At 49.7% G+C, this 23,729-nt stretch overlaps 7 protein-coding genes across 7 annotated transcripts, besides 19 other annotated features; all 7 read right to left on the bottom strand.

Moving 5' to 3' along the window:
- Positions 1 to 8,777, bottom strand: Tc00.1047053506957.23 (hypothetical protein, conserved; the record flags this gene model as incomplete). The annotated part of the gene is made up of 1 exon (XM_809957.1): positions 1 to 8,777. A coding segment is annotated over one exon (8,777 nt), but the record flags the coding sequence as incomplete, so codon positions are not given.
- Positions 1 to 9,342: a sequence feature (heterozygous, non-Esmeraldo-like haplotype).
- Positions 538 to 578: a sequence feature (CT-rich).
- Positions 637 to 663: a microsatellite.
- Positions 1,409 to 1,506: a microsatellite.
- Positions 5,901 to 5,957: a sequence feature (CT-rich).
- Positions 8,578 to 8,603: a microsatellite.
- Positions 8,632 to 8,662: a sequence feature (AT_rich).
- Tc00.1047053506957.46 (hypothetical protein, conserved) lies at positions 9,181 to 9,870 on the bottom strand (the record flags this gene model as incomplete). The annotated part of the gene is made up of 1 exon (XM_809958.1): positions 9,181 to 9,870. One exon carries the CDS (start codon positions 9,868 to 9,870, stop codon positions 9,181 to 9,183), a length of 690 nt encoding a protein of 229 aa, XP_815051.1.
- Positions 9,343 to 9,915: a sequence feature (areas merged during assembly that could not be assigned to a particular haplotype. This can correspond to areas where the two haplotypes were merged or to regions with more than two copies in the genome that were merged during assembly.).
- Positions 9,916 to 23,729: part of a sequence feature (heterozygous, non-Esmeraldo-like haplotype) that runs on past the window's edge.
- Positions 10,024 to 10,046: a sequence feature (AT_rich).
- On the bottom strand, positions 10,182 to 12,011 carry Tc00.1047053506957.70 (hypothetical protein, conserved; the record flags this gene model as incomplete). Its single annotated transcript, XM_809949.1, has 1 exon — positions 10,182 to 12,011. The coding sequence occupies one exon, from the start codon at positions 12,009 to 12,011 to the stop codon at positions 10,182 to 10,184; it is 1,830 nt and encodes a 609-aa protein (XP_815042.1).
- Positions 11,909 to 11,936: a microsatellite.
- Positions 12,117 to 12,141: a microsatellite.
- Positions 12,311 to 12,335: a microsatellite.
- On the bottom strand, positions 12,882 to 19,226 carry Tc00.1047053506957.80 (hypothetical protein, conserved; the record flags this gene model as incomplete). Its single annotated transcript, XM_809950.1, has 1 exon — positions 12,882 to 19,226. One exon carries the CDS (start codon positions 19,224 to 19,226, stop codon positions 12,882 to 12,884), a length of 6,345 nt encoding a protein of 2,114 aa, XP_815043.1.
- Positions 19,515 to 19,547: a microsatellite.
- Positions 19,709 to 19,732: a microsatellite.
- Positions 19,802 to 19,851: a sequence feature (A-rich).
- On the bottom strand, positions 19,950 to 20,489 carry Tc00.1047053506957.90 (60S ribosomal protein L18a, putative; the record flags this gene model as incomplete). The annotated part of the gene is made up of 1 exon (XM_809951.1): positions 19,950 to 20,489. The coding sequence occupies one exon, from the start codon at positions 20,487 to 20,489 to the stop codon at positions 19,950 to 19,952; it is 540 nt and encodes a 179-aa protein (XP_815044.1).
- On the bottom strand, positions 21,029 to 22,747 carry Tc00.1047053506957.100 (hypothetical protein, conserved; the record flags this gene model as incomplete). The annotated part of the gene is made up of 1 exon (XM_809952.1): positions 21,029 to 22,747. The coding sequence occupies one exon, from the start codon at positions 22,745 to 22,747 to the stop codon at positions 21,029 to 21,031; it is 1,719 nt and encodes a 572-aa protein (XP_815045.1).
- Positions 21,044 to 21,076: a microsatellite.
- Positions 22,770 to 22,792: a microsatellite.
- Positions 22,796 to 22,820: a microsatellite.
- Tc00.1047053506957.110 (SNF-7-like protein, putative) lies at positions 23,062 to 23,727 on the bottom strand (the record flags this gene model as incomplete). The annotated part of the gene is made up of 1 exon (XM_809953.1): positions 23,062 to 23,727. The coding sequence occupies one exon, from the start codon at positions 23,725 to 23,727 to the stop codon at positions 23,062 to 23,064; it is 666 nt and encodes a 221-aa protein (XP_815046.1).

The raw sequence follows: 23,729 nt of genomic DNA on the forward strand, positions 1-23,729 counted from the left end.
ATTTTCTCCTCACGCACTTCATTGTGACGACGCAGTAAATCTCGCACGGTGAGGAAGGAAGACTCCACTTCCATTGTCGCATTTTTTATGAGGGCACGCGCGAAACGGACGGCCAAAAGTCGAACCTTTTGAACAAAAACAAAATCGGCGGCGGCGTTCTTGCTGACGGTGCTGTACTTTGTCTTTAGTTCCTGCAATAACAGGGCGGCGGCACGAGCACTCCCACGCAGGGTACTTACATCCACCGTATCCGCCATGCTTGGGGGCGTCAAAAGCCATGTAATCTTCTCTAAGAAGACCTCAATCACACGGCTTGCCTCGCAATGGGAGGCAATGAGAGTAAATCCCTGCAGGGCACGATTCCGCTTCACTTCTACCATTGTGCTCATGAGCTCCACCTGTTCCTTCTGTTCCCCCACTTCACCGAGGTAGTCGTCCAGGAAAATACTCATCAGATTATCCAAGCACGACGTCAGGCATTCCACTCCGTATGCCCAATCAAACTTGTTGGAAGCAGGGATCAATTGACGGACCAGATCTTCTTCTTCCTCCTCTGCTTCCGCATCCTCTTCTTCTTCCCGTGTGGTTTCTTTTTGCCGCGCTTCTGTCTGTGACTGCTGCTCAACCTTTTCTTTGTCATCATCATTATCATTATCATTATCACCCTGATGGAAAGCGGCACCCGCATGCTCCATCGGCGTCCCCTTCGCTGCAATTGCTGCTGCTGCTGCCGCACCTTCCGCGCCCATCACATGTTTCTTCCGCCTGTATGACATGGCATGCTGAGGTTCATAGAGGTTGTACAGAAGTGTCACGACCGTGTAGCCAAGCACATGCAGCTGGTAGCCGTGCACAAGGTGATCCCGCAGTTTCGTGATGACAAACGCAAGTTTACCGGGTCCTGTTTCACACAACATTGCGCTGAGAATTTTTCGCGCGCTTTCTCGGTGCTTATCGCTCTTCGTTCGCAGTTTTAATATCACTTCATCAAGGAGATGCTCCACATGCAGAGAAAAACGCTCCGGTGGGAAGCGCTTCACAATTTTTGTAATGGCGATGGCCACAGGTAGCTGCAGAATTGCCGTTTTCTGTTGGGCATTGTCCGCCTTCCGCATCTCATGACGCACACTCGCAATGGTGTGCACATTCCCACGAAGTTCAGTGTCAATAGGGTGAGCCTTGCGCGAGTCGTTACCCAAGAACTCATACAATTGTGGAAGGATATCGTCTTCCAGAACATGAATGACATGCGCGTGACGGTACTTAATACGCTTTGCATGGAGAGCTGCTGCGGCCTCGTCCTCGTCCTCGTCCTCCTCGTCGTCATCTGCATCAGCAGAGGCATCCGTGTCCGGGCGGGTAATGTCTGCATCCCGCACCTGCCCCTTTTTCCCACCCTTAATCCCGCTATTATTATTATTATTATTATTATTATTATTATTATTATTATTATTATTATTATTATTATTATTATTATTATTATTATTATTATTATTATTATTATTACCATCAGTTTCACCGTCGTTCAAAAAGTGGAAGTGATCAAGCATCATCACCACACCACGAAGCATCGGCAGTCGCAAGGAGGCACTCTCACGGGCATTCTGCATAAACAGACTCAGCACGCGATAATACCCCTCCCATGGCAAAGCCGCGGCCAAAGTCGCCACGGTTGTCAACACGGCATCGCAGTAACCCTTTGCACGTCCCTCCGTGAGGTTCTGTAGATCCCACTTTCCCTGCGCAAAGTCCTTCACCGCCACAAGAAGAAACGGCACAAAGACACGAAGAAGATCCCGAGGTAGAAGACGTCCCACATTTTGCCGCAACAACTCCAACGCCTTCACACGACACCGATGCTGAACGTGACCCACATTTGCAAAAAAACACCGCTCCACATTTCTTGAGTGCAGTGCGGCAAATGAAGAAAAGGACTGAGGGTAATACCGCGCCAAGGCGCTAAAACTTTGCATATGTGCATGGCGGATGTGTACATCGCGAGATGTGATGCCGCGGCGCAGAGAAGGCAATATCTCCCGTCGAATCACATGCTCAAGAATCATTGTGTCATATGACGTTGCGATATCCTTCTGTCGTGATGCATACAAAATCATCGCGTCCAGCAATTGGGCTGCTAACACACGTATCGTCCCCTCTGGATCACGCAGAAAAAACATCACATTCGCCGCCAGTGCAAAAACGGCCTCTACACACAACACAGGAGCCTCCGCCTTGTCTAAAGGAATCGTGACATCTGTGGCGCCACTGTACTCCCTTTCATACCGCACTTGTTTCTCGATTCTTGGGGAAAAATTAGACGATAACCCCTCTCCTGTGCGCTGGTGTTTTGCGAGAAGAGCTCCGTAGTTTCCGTTATGCGCAAAAAACTGCCGCAAGGAGCGGAAAGTGTGAAACCGCAGTTCAAAGTCGTACCGCCCCAAATCCGTATTGTCTTCCGCGAAGGCGTTGAGACACGTCACGGCACGCCCCACAGCAGCCATTTGTGCCATGTGAGCCGCAGAACCCCGCTTCACCTTGTCTGCATGGAGATGGAAGTATGCAGGACACACCAACCGTGAAAGCACCATCGATAGAGCGCGGCATAATGCCAAACGCGCCTCTGGGCATGTCACAACGTTAAATAAACGTACAAGCGGCTCAAAGTGCTCGACGACGCCCACATGCCGCATGCGGGGCAACAAACCCTCCAACATGTTGGCAGCCGTAATGCACGTCTGTCGATCCTTGGCAGAGGCGGGGTGAGCCACAAAGGCAATGCACATCTCTAAAAGTCGAGAGAGCATGGCATCCACACATTCCTCGGGGTTTTCATCTTCCGTCGTATCTGGTACAACCACGTATTCGGAAAGCATTGTGACCGTCGCGATCATCTCTTTCCACATGGGCACGCTAAATGTCATGACGGAGGACGACCTCCGCTTCTTTTGAGTTGCACCCAAGCGGTCATCGCCAAAGGACGATTGCGAGAGAGTCGAAGAAGAGGCACCCCACACAATTAACCGATAGAGAGAGCCGAAAATTGTCGTCACATACGGTTTAATGTATGCATTCTGCAAAGTAGTAGAGCCAGGAGCACCAAAGACATCAAAAGATTCATCACTAGACGCAAGGATGATGCCCACACAACGCAGTCCCTCATAAATTGAGAGTGTCGATGCCTGTTGCAGAGACAAGCTGGTGGACACAGAGGAAGACACAGTCACGATATTTGTGGAAGAACTCTTCATGGTGTGACTCATCGCATTGCATCCAAAGACTTGCATAAACATGGCCGTTACGGTATCACCAAAGGCTCCAATCAACGGCATGGTGAAGGGTGATTCAACCCATGCACGTACAAGCCGCAGCAACGGTGTAACTCCCGTCTTATGACCGTCCCCAGCACGTTGGGTGCTCTTAAACTCGGATATGACACCATTGCTATTCTCATGTAACATGGAGACATATCGACTTATGAGACTTTGAGCCACATCTCCACCTGAAACCTCAACAAGATCCTTCCGCAGTGCCATCATTACTTCTGAGGGAAATTGTTCAAAAAGAGATGATACCATTCCTGCAGCTGTGCGACGCAACTTTGGAAGAAATGTGTTTAGAGTCGATGAAGACAATGCGTTACGTATACGCCAATATTTCTCGGTTTCACACATCGTGTCTTCGCCTAACGGTGCCTGGAGGATTTGCTTACAGCCAACAAGGTAGGCATTGAGGGAAAGGTACATGCATGACCCCGCAAAAGACTCAAAACCTTTACCAACAGACTGCAGTAGCGCATGTAGTAACTGCATCGTGTTCAACAACTGCTTCACAAGACGTTCCAAACGTCGTGCGCAGTGACTGTTGCTTTCCACCCACTCCGCCCACATCTCTGGGAATTGCACTGCGGCTGAATTCATATTCCCACTGGATATGACACGTTCAAAGATAAGTCTCTGCACTATTCCTTCCAGAACTTGTGCAAATTCCCCGGTCGCTGAGAGATGTGTCACCATGGACAGTATCCGACGCTGAAGAATAGCCTGGTCCTTTAACTTTTCCTTTGACAACTTTGCCGTAAGCTTTGGCAGCACAATGGCGATGGCGGTGGCAATGTAATCTGCCTTATCCTCCTCTGGAATATCCGTCTCAATGTGGAATGTGGACAGAAAATGAAAGAGATTTTTCTGCGTGTCACAGTAGGGAATCAATTGGGCATGATGACTCGAGAAGGGAAGAACCTTAAGTCGCTGGAGCAGATCGATGGCAGCGCGCTGCAGCTTGGTGTTTGAGTCTGAAAGAAGTCCAATGCACATCGTTTGTAGTTGCTCATTTTGTCTGATGAGACGTGACCGGATATGCGCCGGGAAGTGTTCATTCAAAGACGACACGGGCGTCACATGACAGGCGTTCATCGCTAACACAAGGCGGTCATCCAACATTTTAAGTTGCCGCAACCCATCAGGGTGCTCGCCACGGCGTACAGCAGACAACTCAAGCACCAACTCCGCTGCGAGCGACACCCGCTCGTCGCCAACCGCCCCGCGTGTCATCTCCGAAAGCCCGGACAAAAATGTCTTGGCCAACACTGCGCGGTCAGTGGCGCGTGCGGTAATTGCCCCGTGCGTGTGTGTCGGTGACGCAGAGGGTAAGTAATGACGCCGCCACGACAGCACCTCGCCGTCGGTATTGGCCAGCTGCAGCAGCGCAACCGTGGAGAAAGTAAAACGGGCTGTAGCAAATTCTTTGCTCACAAGTTCGCCCTTCTCATGGCGCTGCATATCTGTGAGACAAATACGGTACCACACATTGGTCCTTCCACGTGCATGTGTGCTACCACCACCACCAGCGTCTTCGTCTTCTTCATCCTCCTCGTCATTGAAATCCTCCGCTGCCGCCCTGCGCAGAATGTCCCCAAACACCACCGCACGGGCGTACCGGCATATAACTCCTCGCCAAACAAGCGGTTCCATTTTTTTCGCCAACGAAGATGAAGATGATGCGGCTTCCGAGGTAGGAGATAAAGTGTTGCCGACAGAAGAATGGTTACTTTCCCCTGAAATTCCCAAATCGCATCTTTTTTGTCGTTTTAGCACCGGAGCAGATGTGTTCTCCATGCGCACAAGATCTGCAAGCATTTTCAACGCGATTGGATGTGCTTCCGCAAACCGAGTGTGTAGCAGACCAACCATTGCATGTGCCAAAATCACACGTTGGATTGGATTCCGCAGTGTGCCCGCGGCCACCTCAAATGTCAACTTCGCCAGCGCCTGACGCACACCGTCCAGGTTGCCTGCAGCAGACAAGGGATCAAAGAGCTCCGCACTCAGTAGAGCATCAAAAAAGGAGGTGTCAATGGCACAACAACCCGCAGTACGCTCCGCCTCCGACACGCTTGGGTGGCAGAGCAACCGCAGCAATCGAATAGCGACAACACGCAGTGAATGAACCGGAGACGCAAGGGCCTCGAGAAGTAGAGTCTCTACAAGCGCCCGTTGAGTCGCCATGTCAATTGCCCCATGAAGACGCGATGTGGCCGTCAGTAATGTTCGCTCTCCTGTGTCTGTTGAGCCCTTGACGCGGGCCTTCTTTGAGGAGACAACTGTGACCTCTGCGTCACGCTCAAGTTCAAGCTCAACCCCAAAGAGACGCAGTAGTGAAAACAACAGGCATTCCATTCCATGAAGAAGTCGCCCTGTCTCCTCGTCATTCAGTTCCTTCACATGCCTGTTTTGGAAGCTCGCGGCAAGAACTATGACGGCATCCTTTAGAAATCCTACACACTCCACTTGCATGTTCTTTGAGTCCAGTTCACCTGTTAATGTGTCCAGTTGCACCAACAAGGTTGACGCCTGTGCAAACAAGGAATAGGAAGCGGCTGTAAGTCGTGTCAGTGGTGTTAATTTTTGTCCTTCTTCTTTTTTTTTCTTCTTCTCGTTATTCTTATTATTACTCTTATTACCAACGATGATGCTCTTGACACCTCTTATAGCTCGCAGTAGGGCATCTCGAAATATCCACACAAAGGGTTTTTTTCCACTGTCGGCGGTACTATTCTTACCCGGCATACGTTTCATGGCTTCCTCGGCATCAACCACTGTCAAGACCAGCGGAAGAATCGCCGACACTACATCGGCCCATTTCGATGCATCCGTCTTTGATTTCTCGTCCGTACCTTCCTGTGCGTTTGCGAAGACCAACAAGACACCATGCAAGAAGTTCTGTAGACTTGCAGTTAAGGCATCTCGATTTATCAAGGAAGAGATGGCAGCTTCCGAGAAGGTAGAAGATGCAGCAAGTGGAATAAAAGTGGATGGGGAAATGTTGGTCGTCAATGCTGAGTACAGAGGGCTTTTCACCAGATGTGTCGTCCGATCACACATCATGCGAGCCATCATCACCGCATGTGTTACTTCACGCATCACCGAGACGCATGTATCGTTTTTTAGGGTCTTGTCTTTGTTGCGGACACGATCTAGTGCTACATTCGCATCCACACATGCACTATGGAGTACAGGGACCAAAAGGGATAACGCAAATGGTGATAAGTACGATGTCACCATCATGTGCCCTTCGCCACTTGGGTCTTTTTCTCCCTCAATTAACCGACGTTCGTCTCGTAGAAAAAACGTATAGTTTTTCTGTAGCACATCTTGCATAAAAGCAAACAACATTCGTTTCGTTGATCTTCGTAAAACATCCCAATCTCCCACAGAAGCATCACAAGCGGCATGGTTTTTGTTGTTGTTGTTTTTGTGTTGGTAGTGGTAGTGGTGGCGGGCAGAAATAGAAAGGCACGTCATTAAAATCTCCTGAGCGAGAGGCAAAAAAATGCCTTGTAGCGTCTTCGCATGGGAGGTTAAAGCAGTCGGGCCAACACATAATGGCGTAAACACCTCCAATATACCACCACAGGCCCGCATGACACGACACCAATCATCATATTTCATTGCCTTTGTGTCTGTCATTTCCTTTGAAACCGTCTGGATTTGCTGCCTTGCCTTTTCCAGCAGCGTTTCAGAAGTTTTCCGAAGCGTGGATGTTGCCGAAGGGTCGCGCAAAAGTTTATAATCTGCCGCATGCAAAAGCGACCCTAACAAATGTGCATGCGGCGGTGAAAACTCTAACAGTGCCGTCACCGCCCTGAGCATCTGAAGCGACGAGGCCCGCACTCCCTGCCTCTCCTCTTCGTTTTCCCTTTCCTCGTCACCGGCAACATTACCAGCGGCAGAGGAGGAAGTGACTGTCTCCTCCACTATCATTCGTAAGGCGCTGCCAATGACTACACCACCGATCATCTGAACGAGTTCCTTCACCACCACCACCTCCTCCTCACCCTGCTGGCTTTCTCCCTTCATGTCCTTTTCGTCCCGGGCATCCATAAACATTTCGGTCCATCGGGAGGCATGAATGAAGTTTTTTGTCTCCTCTTCTGTGAAGCCAAACATTTCTTGTTCGTTCATTCCTCCCCCTGAACAGTATGTGCCGGCAAACTGCGTACGCCGCAAAATTCCAAAAACGTGAGCAAGTAGCACGTAGTGATTTTCAAAGTTCGTGCTAAGAGACCCACGGATGCCCCGAAACATCTCTGCAGCGAGGAAACACAATCCGTCCACAACGGGGAGCACCACAAGGCCACTCTGCTCATACGCCTGCAGGAGTGAAGAGGAAATAACGGTGGGACGTGGCTTTAACTCCTTCTCTGATTTCCCATCGAAGTAATCTTCATCATCATCTTCCACCACCCCCTCCTCATCTTTTGCGCCATTGTCATTATTCGCCTCGGAGGCCGCCCTTCCTTCTACCAGCGTGGAATTGGCACAGTACGCCTCAAAGTCCTGTACCACATCTAGGCATGCCTCTTCCACGACAAGTGGTACTAAATCCCTCACCATGCGGCAGACAGACGCCAACACCTCCGCTGACAGCCGTCTTATGTACTCCTTCTTGTCATGCATCTGCCGCACGTACAGGCGAATGATGCGTTCCACAAGTTTACGCTGCCCCTTAAGTAACCAGAAGGGACGCATCTCACGACACCATGCGACCTGCGCGGCAAAAATAAGTTGCAGTCTTCTGGTGTCCGCCATCAATTGTCCCTTGGAGTTCAGGATCCCACCGTTTATGGCCTGATGGAAACATTCAAAGTATGCCAAAAACTTCTCCTGCATGTCACGCGCAAAGGCAACCGTCAGCCGCACAAACGCCTCAAACCCTTCTGCAAACTTGTCACGTCGCATGAGACACAATAGGAGCTTTTCTGCAATTCTGCGGTGGTTGAGGCGGAATAGTGCTTTGGACTCACAGAGCTCCAGCACCTCCCAACGAAATCGTTTAAAATCCGTCGTGGAGTGAGAGAGCATCAACTCGTTTAGCTCCACCAAAAACGCACACTCCTCGTACGCATTGTTATCGTCGTCCTTAACGCCGGTACGACTCACAAGACCCGCCACAGGGCGAAGAATGATGTCCCCCAGCACACTGTGACCAACGCCAACATGCACATGCTGTACGGCATTACGGAAGATCTTGTCCCGACCCCGCGTGTTCTGCCCGCGCTTCTTTGGCGGCATCATACAAAATATTAATAATAATAATAATAATAACGCGGGCGCTTTACTACTTACAAGGCGCAAAAAAAAAATAAAATAAAAAATGAAAATAAGGGCGAAGAAAAGAGTGAATAAAACAGCCGAAGTCTCCCCCCTTCTACCGATGCCACCGTGAGTAAATATAGGCAAGATGTAAATGGGTGTCGTTTGACCATCCCCTCTCCACATCGCAGGGCCGCTTTTACATGCATGCGCATAAACTCGCCCCCCGCTCACACTCACACACCCACACACGGAAGCAATTAACAACAATAACAAACTTCTCTCCTTCACCTTTTTTTCTTTAAAAAAAAAGGAAAAAAGAAAAGGAAATAGAGCGCTGAAACCTCAGCCTCAGTGTTTGTTTGTGACCCAATGTCAGTTCCCTTCACCTGTCGCTGGGTAGTGCGCAAGTGCCATTTCCACACCCTTCCGTCCACCGTCGTCCTTGTGGAGCCCCCTCCTCCGCACTGCCAGTAGGAACACAACAAGTTCTCATTCCCTGGCGACGTCCATGCATTCGTACAGAAAGTGTCAATCCAACCCCAGGTGTTGCTTTTCCTTGTTTCCGCTTCTCCATTCAATTCTCTCGTCATAATTCCACGTGCTTTTTTGCAATTTTTTCCTTCCGCCGCGGCGTCTTCTTGTCGCCGCAAATGGTTTCAGTCCTCACCTCAGAAGGGACGTCGTTCTCTCCCTCAGCCGTTGAGAAGGCCTCCGCAAGCGCGGCGTGGCTCAAAAACTCCGTCACCACATCTTGAATGAACCGCACGCGCACCAGATTCCACTTGTGCGCAGGCCCTAGGCAAACCGGACATGTAAACTTCCTCCTGCGTTGTCGTGTTCGTCGACGTGGCTGCTTTCTTCCATGACGGGAAAGACACGTGTGATGATCCTTTTCGCTAACAACACTCAACTCATTCTTCTCCTTCCTTCCTTCATCTTCTTTGTCTTCCACCTGTACTGTGGAAGCAACAGGAACACAGCCGTTCTCAATCCCCAAGTTAATGCAGTCGTAACAGAAGGCATGTCCACATGTGTCCACAACGGCAGGATCGTGCACCAAGGGACGGTGACATATGGGACAACACAACAATTCTCGCACCGTGGATACAACATGGGTATTCAGCTCATCGCTCTCAAGCTGTTCTGTGGCACCGACAAGGTCTGGTAGCTGTGATAGGGAGCACTGCGTGAGCTCCATTGCACCACTGTTTTCTATGCTTTCTATGCCTCTAATTGGATCGATAAAGGGATCATATAAACCCCTACATGTGCTCATTACCCATCCTCAACCACACAGACAAACACACACACACACAAAAAAGGGAAAGCAAGAATGATTCTACACAAGATCATGCATAAGCACGGAATCCAAGAAAGGAAAAAAGAAAAGAAAATTTTGTACTTCAAAACTTTCAACACAGAAACCAACAATATATATATATATATTATTATGAGTTTCTTTTTTGTTCTTCTTGTTGATTTTTTACTGCTTTTCTGCAAATAGTTTTTTTTTTTTTTTTACCATTATTCTCTTTTCTATCTTAAGCCTCTCCCCTTCCTTGTTTCTCCTCTTATTCCCAAGAGAATTTACAGCGTCCGTGCTGTGTATCTATCACTGCCATAGATGCCATCTGCAAACATGATGCCTTGCAACTGCCCCGCTGTCAAACGTGGTGCCTCGTGCTTTCTGCTATCGTATGACGTGACTTGGACCCCAGTAGCAGAAGGAGAAGTGGTGTCGTTGCCCCAACGACCCGTGGATTCAACATCAATGATGGAGACGCCATCATTCCAGAGACCTGAGAAGAAAACGGCAAGAAAAAGAAAAAGGCAACAGAACAAAGAGAACACAGTTGTGCTCTCATACCAGCGGTACGGCGTCCAAGAGGCAATCACGGGTGTCTCCCCGTAGCCAATGTTCGCAGAAAGAAAACGGGCTGCGGCGTTGTAATGACGGTTGCGCAGCAGTTGCTGACGCCGTTGTTGGTAGCGCCAATCCACACCAAATACCCCAAACAAGGATAACCATTGACTATCATCCGCAGCTGCTGAAACTTCTTCAGAATTCTCAAGACGCAACGATGGAAAATCAAAGAGGCGGGAGATGCGGTAAGGCAGACGTCCCAGGAAAACAACAACTCGACGTAATATATGACGCTCTGCGGTATCGGCACGAAACACGCTCAGTACCGACTCATTGCCGCAAAGTGGCCGAACGGGCAAGGCACTATGAATTTGACGATCGGGGTCGTAATAATGATGTCGACCACCACGTGAATAAAGAAATAAAGGGGGAGAGATATCCCTTGTTGGGGCCGGTGCCCTCCATTCATCTTCACTCTTAATATCCCCCTCATTAGGAGCGCTCCTCCTCTTTGAGGAACTCCTGCCATCAACACCTCCATGTTCTCCTTCAAACACCTCCGGACGGGGTGGCGACGAAGAAGAGGGAGAAACAGACGACATGCTACCACCACACATGCGTGAAGAGGCGTGCTCGCGAGACGGCGTCGCAGTCCATCGCCCATTCCAGGGAGAACACAGAACGTCGTACAGGAGACTTCCAAAACCACGTGATGGTAGACGCACACCTCCACCCTCGCTATGAGAGAGAGGAGGCTGTGTCCGTTGCAGACGTTCCGCTCCACGCGGCGTCACACCCAACGCATTCTGAATGTTATCTGTCTTCCTCTGAGGACCCTGATGGTTTTTGTCCCCAGAGACTCCCCTAAAGGTTTTCGTCTCACCTCGCCTCCGTTCCGCTTCGCATTCCTTGCGCAGGAATCTTGCATCGGTGCACCACGCCACCCCAACCACCTCTTCCTTCGTTGCAGAGCCAACACCACCCCTACTCTTTTTTAATGCAGTAGCTGTTGTGGTTACAGAGGCAGCAGCGTCTGTCGCAATCGTGGTGGCTCTATGCCCATCACCCAAAGAAATAGCCAGAGGACTTTGATATACGGCCCGAGCTGCTGAAACGGGATCCTCAAACTTTACATAAAACCAATTCTGGCCACCCGCCAAGATGGGCGTAAGGTCACTTCCGGAGGTTGCATACGCCAAGGGGTAGTAGTGTTCCACGGTCCGACCAAACATGACGTCAAGAAATTCTCGCACATCCATAATACTCCCTGGTAAGACACCGTAAACCGCAACCCAGCGTTCCCCTGCATGAGAAAAAGCCTCATTATTCTTATCATCTAAATGTCTTCCATTTTCTGCTGATTCGGGCACAAACGTTACTTTTTCATGCCGATCTTCAAACCCTTCTGGGATAAAACCAGCACGCATTGCAGGAGACAATGGCACAGAGGGTTGTTGCGGTTGTTGTTGTTGTTGTTGCGGTTCCTGTGGCTGCTTAGCCCAACCACGACGACCCTTTCTTTCCACCCATTGGCCAATATCCTGTTTCCACATGAATTTTGCAACACCAGTCACGATGATTAGGAAATGGTAAAGTTTACCCTCCCACCCTCCGCTCCCTTTTCAGTCACTTGTTCGTTATTTAAGTGTATATTTTTTACACACACACACACACACACAAACAGACCTCTTTTCTTTCGTTAAAGGATAAAAGAGGCAATATCTTTACTATCTACCTTCTTCACACCCTAAGGATTTGCCTTTATTAATCTGTAGAAAATGTATATATCTGCCGTGTGTGTATAATTGCAGTGGGCTTCGGATCAAACAGGATAGAGGGGGAAGAATATTTTACACACACACACACACACGCACGCATGGTAACAAGTGAGAGGGGGGAGCGGAATGTCACGGAGTTCACGCACAACGGGACCCCGTTCAACACAATTAGTAAACATCCCTTCGTTTCAGAGAGTCTCTTTTCCCTTATATTTTGTTGATGTTGCTGCTTGTTTCTTCATCGTCTTCCTCTTTAAATGTCTGTAGTTTCTGCCGGTAGCCTTCCTTTTTCTGTGTTCCTCTGAAGGATCTCCGTTCGGTTGCTTGTCTCTTGTCCAAAATGACAACAAGGGGTCATATACACATACAGAAGGAGAAACGGAAAACAAAACGAGGAGGTAATATACATCGCTACGTTTCTCTCTTAGAAGAGCATTCAAGAAAACAAAAAAAAAAAAAAAATCAGGTCTCCACCTGTCACCTCGCATTTCTTCATTCTTGACACCAATGCGGTCAATGCGCATTGAACTGACTGAAACCTCCCCCCCTTTATCTCTCGATATTTGCATGTGTTTCCGTATGCATCGTGTCATGTAATTATTTTTTCCTCTTTCTTTCGTTTCTCGTGTAAAGAGTCAAGGCACATCACGTGGCTGCTGCGAGGTATTTTTCACGAAGACGCCGCTGTTCATTGTTGGCCTCGTATGGAATCTTCGGTGCCAATGCATTTATAGCCTTTTGGTGCGTCACCATGGAGGACAGCTGCTCATGCCGCAGAATTTCACTTGCCAACACAGCCCGTTGAGTCTTCGGCGCGACGTCGGAGAACTTAAAAAGAATACGCAACTTCTCGTACGAGGAGGGTGAACCGTCAATCCCACCATTGTTGCCAACGCTTTCGCCCGCCAGAACTGTAATGCCGGCACGCTTGTCATTCACCTCGGGATCGAAGAGTGGCTTCAAAAAACGGCGGGGTGGCTGCATCGCTGGTGGAAGCCACTGCGTCGTTGGAAACACCAGTCGTCTCCCTAAAAAGAAGGAAAGTTTCTCCTGCCGCTGCACGGCCTCACTCAAAAGAGATCCCGTCCCTACCGCACCGCCTTGCCCGATCGGTAAACCGCTGGAGCTGCACAACTGACCCGAAAATGAACGGCTCATTAGAAAAAATCGCGATGTGGGTTCTCTTGCGATTGGCGCATCTGCGGTTCCTGAATTCGCCTCTGCACGAAAGAACGTCAACTGCTGCACTCCGGGTTCCCCCGCTGCGGTGCTGTGCGACAGAAAGACAGGGATGGGCTCTGACTCCTTCGCATGCATGTAGTTCTCCACATCATGCTGATGAATGTACTGCACCACAACATCGTTCTCGAACTCGGAAAATAAAATAGGCAACACACCAACGGTTCGAGTAATTGTCGCAGGCACGGCAGGCGACTCAAGGGCCTTTAGCGCCGCGGAGCCGCACTTTCCCACTTGCGTCGTAAGTTTGCCCCACGATGCTCCCGACGTGACGTCCTGCATAGATTTTTTATTGATTGTCTCCAAATTGCCGCCTTCCCATTGGCGCGTGGCCGTGTTAAGAATATCGGTGCGAAGAAGATTGTGCTCAATGACAAAACCCTCGGCAAGTTCTCGCAGACGAGTTGCCAACGGGGGACATATACCCTTGGCACGATTCGCCCGGCTCTCTGCATCTGCCACCTTTTCATCTTGCCGCATCTCCTCCTGTCGTGTCTTGGTGACAGTATGGGGTGTGTATGTAGGTAACACGAGCTGACGTAGGAGAAATTCAAGCGTGGTGGATTTAATCCCCGCACTCACCGGACCCGGTGAGTACAGACCATGTACCTCCGTCAGGTGATGTTGATGGTCGACCAGCCGCAACCCGCCCAACGCAATGTCGAACATTGCCAAACCCTCACCAATCGCAAGGGATGCCACTGCCTCCATGTTGTGGCGCAGCGCCTCAAACGGTTCCACAATGGCCAGTCCAGACTCATGAATCACACGGATGGATGTTGAGGTGGAACGCGCAAAGAGCGTTTCTAAAAATGAAGTAACGGTCCCACGCACCCCGCGGTACAAGACGCGTCGCCGCAGCACGGAGCCATCACCAAACACAATGTAAAAACTGTCATACGGCTTACATCGTGGGGAGACGGGAGAAAAACGTTCCTTTACACCAGAGGCAGGTAAAGGCACGGGACTCGCCAGAAGAGATGAGGGGTGAACATCGGCTGCCCTCGCACTGCTGCATTTACTCAAAAACGAGTTATTGGGAGCCCCAAGCGATGAATCCGCGTCAAATGTGCCCGGAATCGATACACCTTGCTGTTCCTCCGAGAAGCTCCAATTATCACTGTACATTGGGACGCACACAAATACACGAGGCAACGATGGAGCCTCAACACAATACTGTACAGTGCCACTACATGCCCTGCCAACTAAACTTACATGCTCCAACAAGGTTTTCAAAGGTCTTGGCGGGTTTTCCCATGTCTCTTGCGTCGCTCGACTTGAAAAGGTCGTGATACACGTGCTATCCGCATGTAAAGTAACGCGGGCAATGACGTTTGTATCAAATGCAGGATGTTTGAAGTTACCCCACACACACGCATCACTATCATAATTATCATAAGCATCAACTTCCTCTTCAGAATGATGTTCCTTCGTGCCATTTTCACGGTTCATATTTCTACCGCCTCCTCCTTGACTTTTTCTTGACTCGTGAGAGTTGCGGTGAAAATAATAAAACGCTATAATGACGCCATCTGCTCGAGATACAACTCGGCAGTGATTGCCACGGTCATACGCCACATGCATCTTTAGGTTGTTTCTTTTGGCATTTAGAAACGGATCGAAAAATCCCCCACGGAATTGACGCACGTAGCAGGCTCCTGTTGCCGTAACGAGTGTCTCGCAGAAGTCTTGAGCGCCACCCAAATTGCTAGTTGGCATGGGGTACCGCGTGACAACCGCACCATCTGGGTAAATCATCTGCGTGACACCAGAGTGGAAGTAGCGGCAAACTGCCCCCAATTCTTCCAAAACGGCACGACGCACCTCCACTTCCATCGTCTCATGCCATGTCGCATTCGCATCATACACGTGCATACAGCGTAGCAGTTCCGGCACCAGAGAATTGCTGGACTCATGCTGCGTAAACCACAAAATCCCTTCCTGCTCCTCGCAGTGCACCGTCACACCATTTGCCGCCACAGTAATCGCCAAATTGGGGATCGTGCCAAACTCTGCCTTCGGCGTTGCGGATACACTCCCATTCGCCGCTTCATTGCCCGGGATGTTCTCAGGGCCCGCCGTCCACAAGCAAACAGATCCATCCTGAGCAACGGGAAAAATGCGGGGTAAATGGTCCGTACGAGCGGATCTCTCGGACGCCGCGGCAAACGCCTCACCATCTTCACGACTACGTCGTCTTTGCCTCCCCAAGAGGGGTCCTCGTCTTCCGCTCGGTTGGCCACCGCCTGCCAACACCACGGAGACGTTCACACTTCTTCTACCGGCTTTGCTCATTGCTTTACTGCGTCGTGAGACTCCACTTTTCAAAGAGGCCGAACTGGCGTTTGCGATATTTTCCCCTTCACCTGCACCGCCGGGACCCTCGTGTTCCGCACGTGTTGTCCACTGCGGGGTGCAGGTGAAGACCACACCGTCATCAAACGTGGTCGTGAAGTGGGCACTTGCATCACGTGGCCGTTTGCGTAGCGTCGAAGGCAAAGAAGAAGGGAATGCCGTGGCAGGATCGGCGCCGCCAGTATTCGTGTTTAGTTGTGGTGATGGCGGGATGCAATACTGTAGCGTACATGTCAACTCACTGCTCTTCACGTAGCGGCAGATGCGACTTCGATCGGTTGTGACAACCTCAACAATACTGTTTTCACAGGGATACAAGATATGACGTCCCTCCAGTGCTGTGTGCAATTCCCCTTCAGAGCAACATACACCTTTCACTTTTACTTTATTTTCTGCAGGCAAAGATAACAACTGCGTTGATTCCTGCAGGTTCTGAAGGAGCTTTTGACGGAGTAAATCCCCAATGACGCCCCCAAAGGAGGTCGACGTCGTGTTCCTTGTGGTGATACCAACAGGGGCAGCAGACGAACTCTCTGGATAGGAGGATGTCGTCACCCGTTGGGATTCATGGAGTTCATTCAACACATCAACGGATGGAATACCACTAACGTAGTAGCACCACACTTGCCGCAGTTGCCGCTTGCGTGGGATGGGCACACCTCCCAACATCATCGCCCGCACCCGATTCGTTGGATGCACATTCTCCGCATGTCTGGAATACATGGCGGTCACATTCCCACCCAACGTTTCCAACGTGTCTGGTATGAAACAACGTATCAAACGACAAATATGGAAACCGAAACGAGATTGAAACTCATACAAACGACGTATCGCCACTGCCATCGTCATACATTCCTCTACAGACCGCAAGTTAAAACCAACCGCCTCATCCTTCGGTATGCTTGAGTGCGTCAATAAATTACAATTACCGTGATTTGGCAGAACAACAGTATTGGTAGGGGCAGCTGTACCTGTCATACACGACTGCATAGCTAACTGCAAAAGATAAACCTGCTGTAAAATGTGCGTTCGCTCCCGTGTTGTCAAACTACGCTCAAGAGAACGTCTTAACTTCTCATCGAAGTTCATGAGACCCACAGGGAAAGCAATATTATCCCACACGTGAGACCATTCACATGAAACTTCCTTCTCGGCGCGTTTAAAGTCCTCTTCAATAAGGTGTAATAATTGACTGTCCATCGCATCTTCACCATCGTTCAATGTATGTCCATTCAAGGTCTCCTCAAGTAATTCCTGCATTTTTATCGCAGATTTTAATTGATCAGGGGAAAGCATGGATGGGGGATCGTCCCTCAAAGATTCTTCGGGCGGAAAGAGAAAGGCGCCAATTCCCTTTTTAATGAATTGTCGCGTTACCCATCGGATCTCCTCCGGACTCGGTGGGTGTGTTGGGCGGTCCATTGTGTGATCCATGGGCAGCGTTGCCATTGCGTTAAACTGACTCTGGCTCTTCTCACCAGCTGTGGAATTCTCCAGTAGTTGCGAACCGCCTGGAGTTTCTGCAACGACACTCGGTTCCCTACCTTTTCCAGCAGCCATATCAGTAGAAATATCCGTATCCAACGTCGACAACACCGTGCGGCGTGAGGCGTATTGACGGAGCTGTAACAACAGAGAGGCAACAGCATTCTCTTTCATTTTGTCCGCTGCACAAGTCTCATTACGTTCATTCATTACATCCAGTAACGGGCAGTTTTCCTCATCCCGCGCAGGACAGACCACCCTAGGCCGTTGCTGTCTTGCCAATGAAACGGTCACCTGCGTAGCGAGGGCGCGGGCAGCAGAAATGCAGGTCCATTGCCCACGAACTTTTCTCTCTCGAACGTAATATGACCACTTTTCCTCTTCGCCATCTAAAAGCCGTTTTGTGGCAGAAAAAGAGAGCGAGAAATCTCCGCTTAGCGGAGGAAACTGAAAAGTGTCCTCATCGACACCTCCCGTCCTCGTCGACGTCGTGGGAGAAAAAGAAGATGGTGGAGCCGTTGTTTGTGATTTTCTTAATCGCAGCATCGCTGATGATTCCACGGCAGACTCGCTCATGGTGGGGAATCCTTCCTCTTTCGTTTGTGGCTGCATAAGTGGCCGTGGTGTGGTCAAGGTGATGGGAATAGAATACACCGTCTTGGAAGAAACCCACTCACCGTACCGTGTGATATCGCGTATAACGTGATGCATCGCTGGCAACACCTTTTGTACGCAGTGTTGTACCCACACACGTTTATCCTCCCCGCCCTCTTCAAATATCTCACGGAGACAAATCGCACCACATGCATTGGGGGCCCCTGTGGGAGATGTCGTTACTGTTATCATGCCCTCCCGTTGTTGCCGTTCAATCCATGCATCGAGTGTGTTGTTAGAATCACTGGGAGCACAGGTCCCATCCGCATCTTTGCTATTTTTTTGGAGCGTGGACGAAGAAATATCACGGGGGTTTTGGCGTCTACCAGCTGCACTTGTGCGGGAACGAGTGCTTGAGCTACCGTGATTAGACGTCCCCAATAATTCATTGAGTCTTCCATCAACAAAATTCACTATGAGACGTGTATCAATAGGATGGGTCAACGCTGTTCTGCAATTTAGCAACCCTGGTAATACTCGGGGATCCTGCAACGCCATTACAACAGGAATTTCCTTCGCGTGCACATGAGGCTGCTCTCCGGATAATGCCTCGTGCTGCATCTCACTCAGATTGGTGTCGTCCAGTGATAACAACCCCGCTGGGGCGTCTTCATGAAGGCTCACAGCGGCATTCATGTCCTCGGCAATGATTTGCAAAGCCCTATGCAACAGCGTGCAGAAATCAGAGGTGCCGGCTCCCTGGCCCGCCGGTGTCAGTGCACCACCTTCCCCCTCAGATCGGTCCAATTCTGGCAGTTGGTGGATAAACACAACTGGAACTCCCCACTGACGACTCTCCACAACACTGTACCACTCCGCACGCGGCCGGCCGGTAACATTTGTCCCAATGCTCTTTCCTTCTGTGGGAGTGGCCACCCGACTCGTTGATGCCGCCACGGCTGCAGATTTCTTGGCACCCTTTGTTGCTTTACCGCCTTTTCCGCCCGTGGCAGTGTTCAACGGCGTAATGGTGCCATTGCACGTACTGGAAAAGGAATGCCGACGGGTGCTTCCCTGTATTGCCGAGAACACGGCATTTGAGAGACAGCTCTCCGCGTCATAGTCCTCCGCCGCAGTCGATGGCAACAACGTCACGGATGCACCATCTGAATGAAGAGGAGGAGGCAAAGGCGATGCGAGTGCAACAGCATGAGAAATGATGGTACGCAGCGTGCGTAGATCAAAGATAGGACTATCGCTGCATAGTACAATGAGATGACAATTTTTCACTCCCCTTCCCACCTTTTCTACAAACATCGCCGCGCAATAAACGACGTACGGGTGTATTTTCTCTCCGGAGCGAGTGGGGGAAAAAAAGTATTTTTTGGCGATGTGGGGATGCAAACAACCCGCCTTCTTTCTTTTTATTCCCCTGCCCTCAGTCCTCGCTCTTTGTTGCACTGGAACTATCTTAATATATATTTATATACTTACATACACACACACAAAGAAAAAGACGGGGAAGGTTTTCCTGCAGAAGGAAAAAAACCCACTGCCCCCTTCCACTCCTTGTATCTTGCGGATCCGACAAAAGCAGCAACAACCAAAAAAAAAAAAAAAAAAAAAAAAGAAATAAAAGGCGGCATCATAAATTACAAAAACAGGCACATGTCTTCTCACCCCCACAACCACCTGTGTGAGGGATGTCAACACACACATGCACAGGGGAACGTCGGCATGCGGGGATGCCATTGTGAAAAGTAAATTAAATGCGACCTGAACCAAAAAAGACGCAAAGAAAAATAAAATAAAATAAAATGAAACGAAGTACTTCAACAAGCCTTTGAGTCGCAACCCAACGCAAGAAATAAATAAAGAAGCGGTGGTGCTGAAAAAGAGAAAAAGAAAAGAAAAAAGAAAAGAAAGCAAAGAGAAGGAAGGAGGGCAAGAGAAAACAGTGTGAGATAAGCCCCTCCAGAAAGATTCCCTCCTTTTCATTCTTCCTTTTTTCTTTCCCCCTTCTTCCAAGAGAACAGACGTCTACGCAACGACGGCGCGCTTCGTGTTCTTCTTGACAAAGACGACGCGGTCTTTGCGTGGTGCCTTGACGCGGCGGTGCAGGAGCGGGAAGGAGAGATTGCTGGCGTGGTACTCCGAAATGCTGAGACGCTTCACCTGGTGGTTCGGAATGCTCTTCACGCCCAGCACCTCAATGTTGTGGTACCGCGCACGGTGACGAGAGGCGAGGTCGTGGTACGCCTGGCTCACCGCGCCGGCCTTGGAGACATCGCGGAACTCCTTCACCATGTGCGTGTAGCCGCAGCGCTGGCTGTAGTACGCAATGTCGACACTGTAGTTGCGTGCGACCAGCTTGCGGTCCTTCACGACCTTGCACGAGAGCACATCACCGTGGGTGGACTTCACCTTATTCTTCTCCCGCATCATGCGCCAGAAGCGGCTCTTGGCGACAACAAAGTTGGGGGCAAACACCTCAAACTTGTATACTGTCGGCGCGGGGTTCTTCTCCGAGGGCGTCTCGCGGCCCACGACGCAGTAGTGACGAAGATGCGGCTTCACCATCTTTGTTTTTTTTTTTTTTTTTCCTTTTTGGCGACTTCCGCTGCTTGCTTCCTTCTGTTTCTGGCGTTGGTGGAGAGAGAAAAACGTGAGAGGGATAATAATGAAGAGAAAGAGATGTCATTCGCATTATTCAGCAAATATATATATATATTCCCCCCATTCCGGCACTCTCTTAACACCCACCATTGCATGCAAATACAACAAACCAATACCAAGTCAGTCTCTCTCTCTCTCTCTCCCCCTGTCTGTGTGTGTGTGCGTCCAAGGGCGTATATTACCAAAATAAACAAAACTTAAAAGTGTCATACGGAGCAAAATACCATACAACAAAAGACAAAAAAGATGTTTCAGTTAAATATGCATGGGACAGAAAAAAAAAAACAAAAAAAAAGACAAGCAAAACCAGATGCGGCACAGCGCCTTAAAATGTATGCATGTATGCATCTAAATAAATACTGGGTGTCACATCGGGAAATGGCAATACATTCCCGCAGTAAAATAAATGACATGCCATCATTTATTCCTTATGGTTCTCTCCGTTAGACCTCCGCGCATCTCTCTCTCTCTCTCTCTCTCTCTCTCTCTCTGTAAGTCTCTGTTTGTGTGTCTGTGTGTTCCGCGGCGTCAGAAAGATACAGCCACAGAACAAGCGCCATAATTTTTTCCTCCTCCTCATTGTCATCCACAGGCCAAATCAAATGCGGAAAAGGAATTTCTGCCGCAGGATCACCCAACGATGAAAGTAGCGGTGGCTCGAGAATCATTGAATTGACATCATCAGTTGCACGTGGGAAAACATCTCCGTCTGCATGACGCATATCTGTAATGATTTTTGCCAAATACACAGATAGAGATATAATCGCCTCTTTTTCAGGCGCGGTCAACGATGCCCCATCCTTTGCTAACGCCATCCCAGCTGCGGCATGGGCGTCCTTTGTGGGATCATCGTTCATCCACATAAGATGTTCCAAATGATTATATGAAGCACGCGTAGACGCTTCTTGTGTTAAGTCGTCCCTGAGACCCTGTAGAGGTGCCGTATCAAGGAGCAGACGCAAGTAGACATCCAGGACGGTGCACGCCATGGCTAGGGCAGTTTCAGGCAAGGACTGCCATACAAGTTGCGAGGATGATGCCAACTGCCTCGCCACAGCGTTCGCAACATTGGTTTGAAACACACGATAACAACTCCACACTCGCCCTACGCATTCCTGATCCGTGGCTTTGACCACCTTTCCCTTCCATTTCAGAAAGACGATCCAGTCGTGCTCACCAAACTTCACTAGGCTGATGTGAATGTACATAAACCACAAGTAATAGACATCCCGCACGTTGTCTGCGCACATTGAAACTGCCCCGCCGTTTTCCCCCTCCCCTTTTTCGCTTTCACCCAAGTGATCCATCACCGCCACCACCGCCCTCTCCGTTTTCCCATCTGCAGGAGGCGAAGGGGAGCATTTCCCCCTGATTCGGAAAGCAACGAGTGGAATGAGTGGAGCATTCTCGCACAACAACTTATGTGAGATCGATTGGCAGTGATCAATAAACTCCCACGGTGTGGTGAACCACTCCCCGTTTTGCACGGCGGGGAAAAGCCAGGAAAGAGCCTCCTCGTCAGAGAGAGAGACACCCGTCAAGGCGGCAGTGGGATGACTAATCATCAGCGGGCGTCCAAATAACAACTCCCGCACACGTGTAGCAAGTAGCGGGAGGCCAAGATGATACCAACGCGCAGGCCGCGGCGGGCAATACTCCGTGGCGTGAAGAAATAATCCCGCAGGGAATGTTGAAGATGCCACTTTACACATCTTCCTATCGTGTGTGGCGGTACCGTGGGCGTCATCGTCTGTTCGTGCTGTATCAACGTCTTTTTTTCTTGCCACAGAAAGAGGTGACGAACGGGAATTTTTCCTCTTCCTTATAATCCTTTCAGCTACCTCTGCCCTTTTCGTGTCGGCACAAATGTCAGTTCGATGTGAAGGAATTTTCGTTGCTTCCGCCGCCATTTTCATTTTACGGCGCTTGGCAAGAATGGGGTACCACGACCGTCGCTTCTCCTTCGCCACCATCGTCGTTACCCTCCCCTCGTCCCTTTCGTGCTTTATATGTCTCTCGGTAATGTATATACGTTTCTGCTGTGGCGGACTTCCTTCCTTCCTTCCCTGGAGACAGCTTCCCCGCTTCCTCTGTCTGTCATTACCCACATAAGAAAAGAAACGAAAATAATGAAAAAAAAGACACATTATGCCCCACGCCATGCAAACATACACACACACACACAGAGAGAGAGAGAGAAAGAGAGAAGCACAAACAAACAAACAAACAAAAAAAGCCGCAATGACAACACTAGCAAAGAAAGAAAAGAAATAACGGCAGAATATATCATCACCCCTTATGCATAATCAGCAGCAGTAATGTAACATTGGCTAGCAGTATCGGTGGGAATTGCAAACGTCACTTCTCACTCCCCTCTTTTCCCAATCACACAGAGACACACACACAAACAACAACAACAACAATTAAAAAAAACTTCCAACTGTCTTCACCCGCATTTTCTTCTCTTTTCCTTCTGTTACAAACCCAACTGTGTCTCCAGACTATACGGGTCGACTGTTTCTTCATTTTCATTCTGCGGCTTCTCTTTTCCGGGTATTTCCGGCAACTTTGTGCCCGGTGTGGCGAGGGCATCGGCAAGGTAACTCGGGTCCGGTTCCTTTTCCATGTCAAATGCAAGTGCGTCCAACTCCCCCATCATCTCGTCCTCGTCAATGTCCTCCGGCACATCGTAGGCGCGGCCCAAGATCTCCTGAACCTCCTGTGTGTCTTCGTACAGATCACGCAATTCCTCCTGCATATTATCAATCTTTGACAAATCCACCCGCTTAAACTCCCGCTTAAGACCCTTCGTCGCCTCCTTCAGGGCGTCCAACTGCACTTTGGTGTCCTTAACCGACTCCGTCGTAAATTGGAGTTGGTCCATGTTAAACTGTTGCTGCATCATCATATCTTGCTGGTTTTGGTACAGGCGCTTCTGCTGTAGCAGCTGCATGGCGCGCTGCTTATACCGCATTTGGGTTGTCCCACTTGTCTTAAGAATTGCATCTTTCAATTTCATAAGCTCTGCATCAATTTTGTTCACCCTGGCATCAACGGCCTCACTACGTGTATTAAGACGAACGCTGGCATCCTCCAGTGTCGGCTTCGGAGTTTTATTTTTTTTACCAAACAATCGATTCATTG

Source organism: Trypanosoma cruzi, genomic scaffold, assembly GCF_000209065.1.
Source record: "Trypanosoma cruzi strain CL Brener 1047053517127 genomic scaffold, whole genome shotgun sequence".
NCBI classification, from domain to species: Eukaryota; Euglenozoa; class Kinetoplastea; order Trypanosomatida; family Trypanosomatidae; genus Trypanosoma; species Trypanosoma cruzi.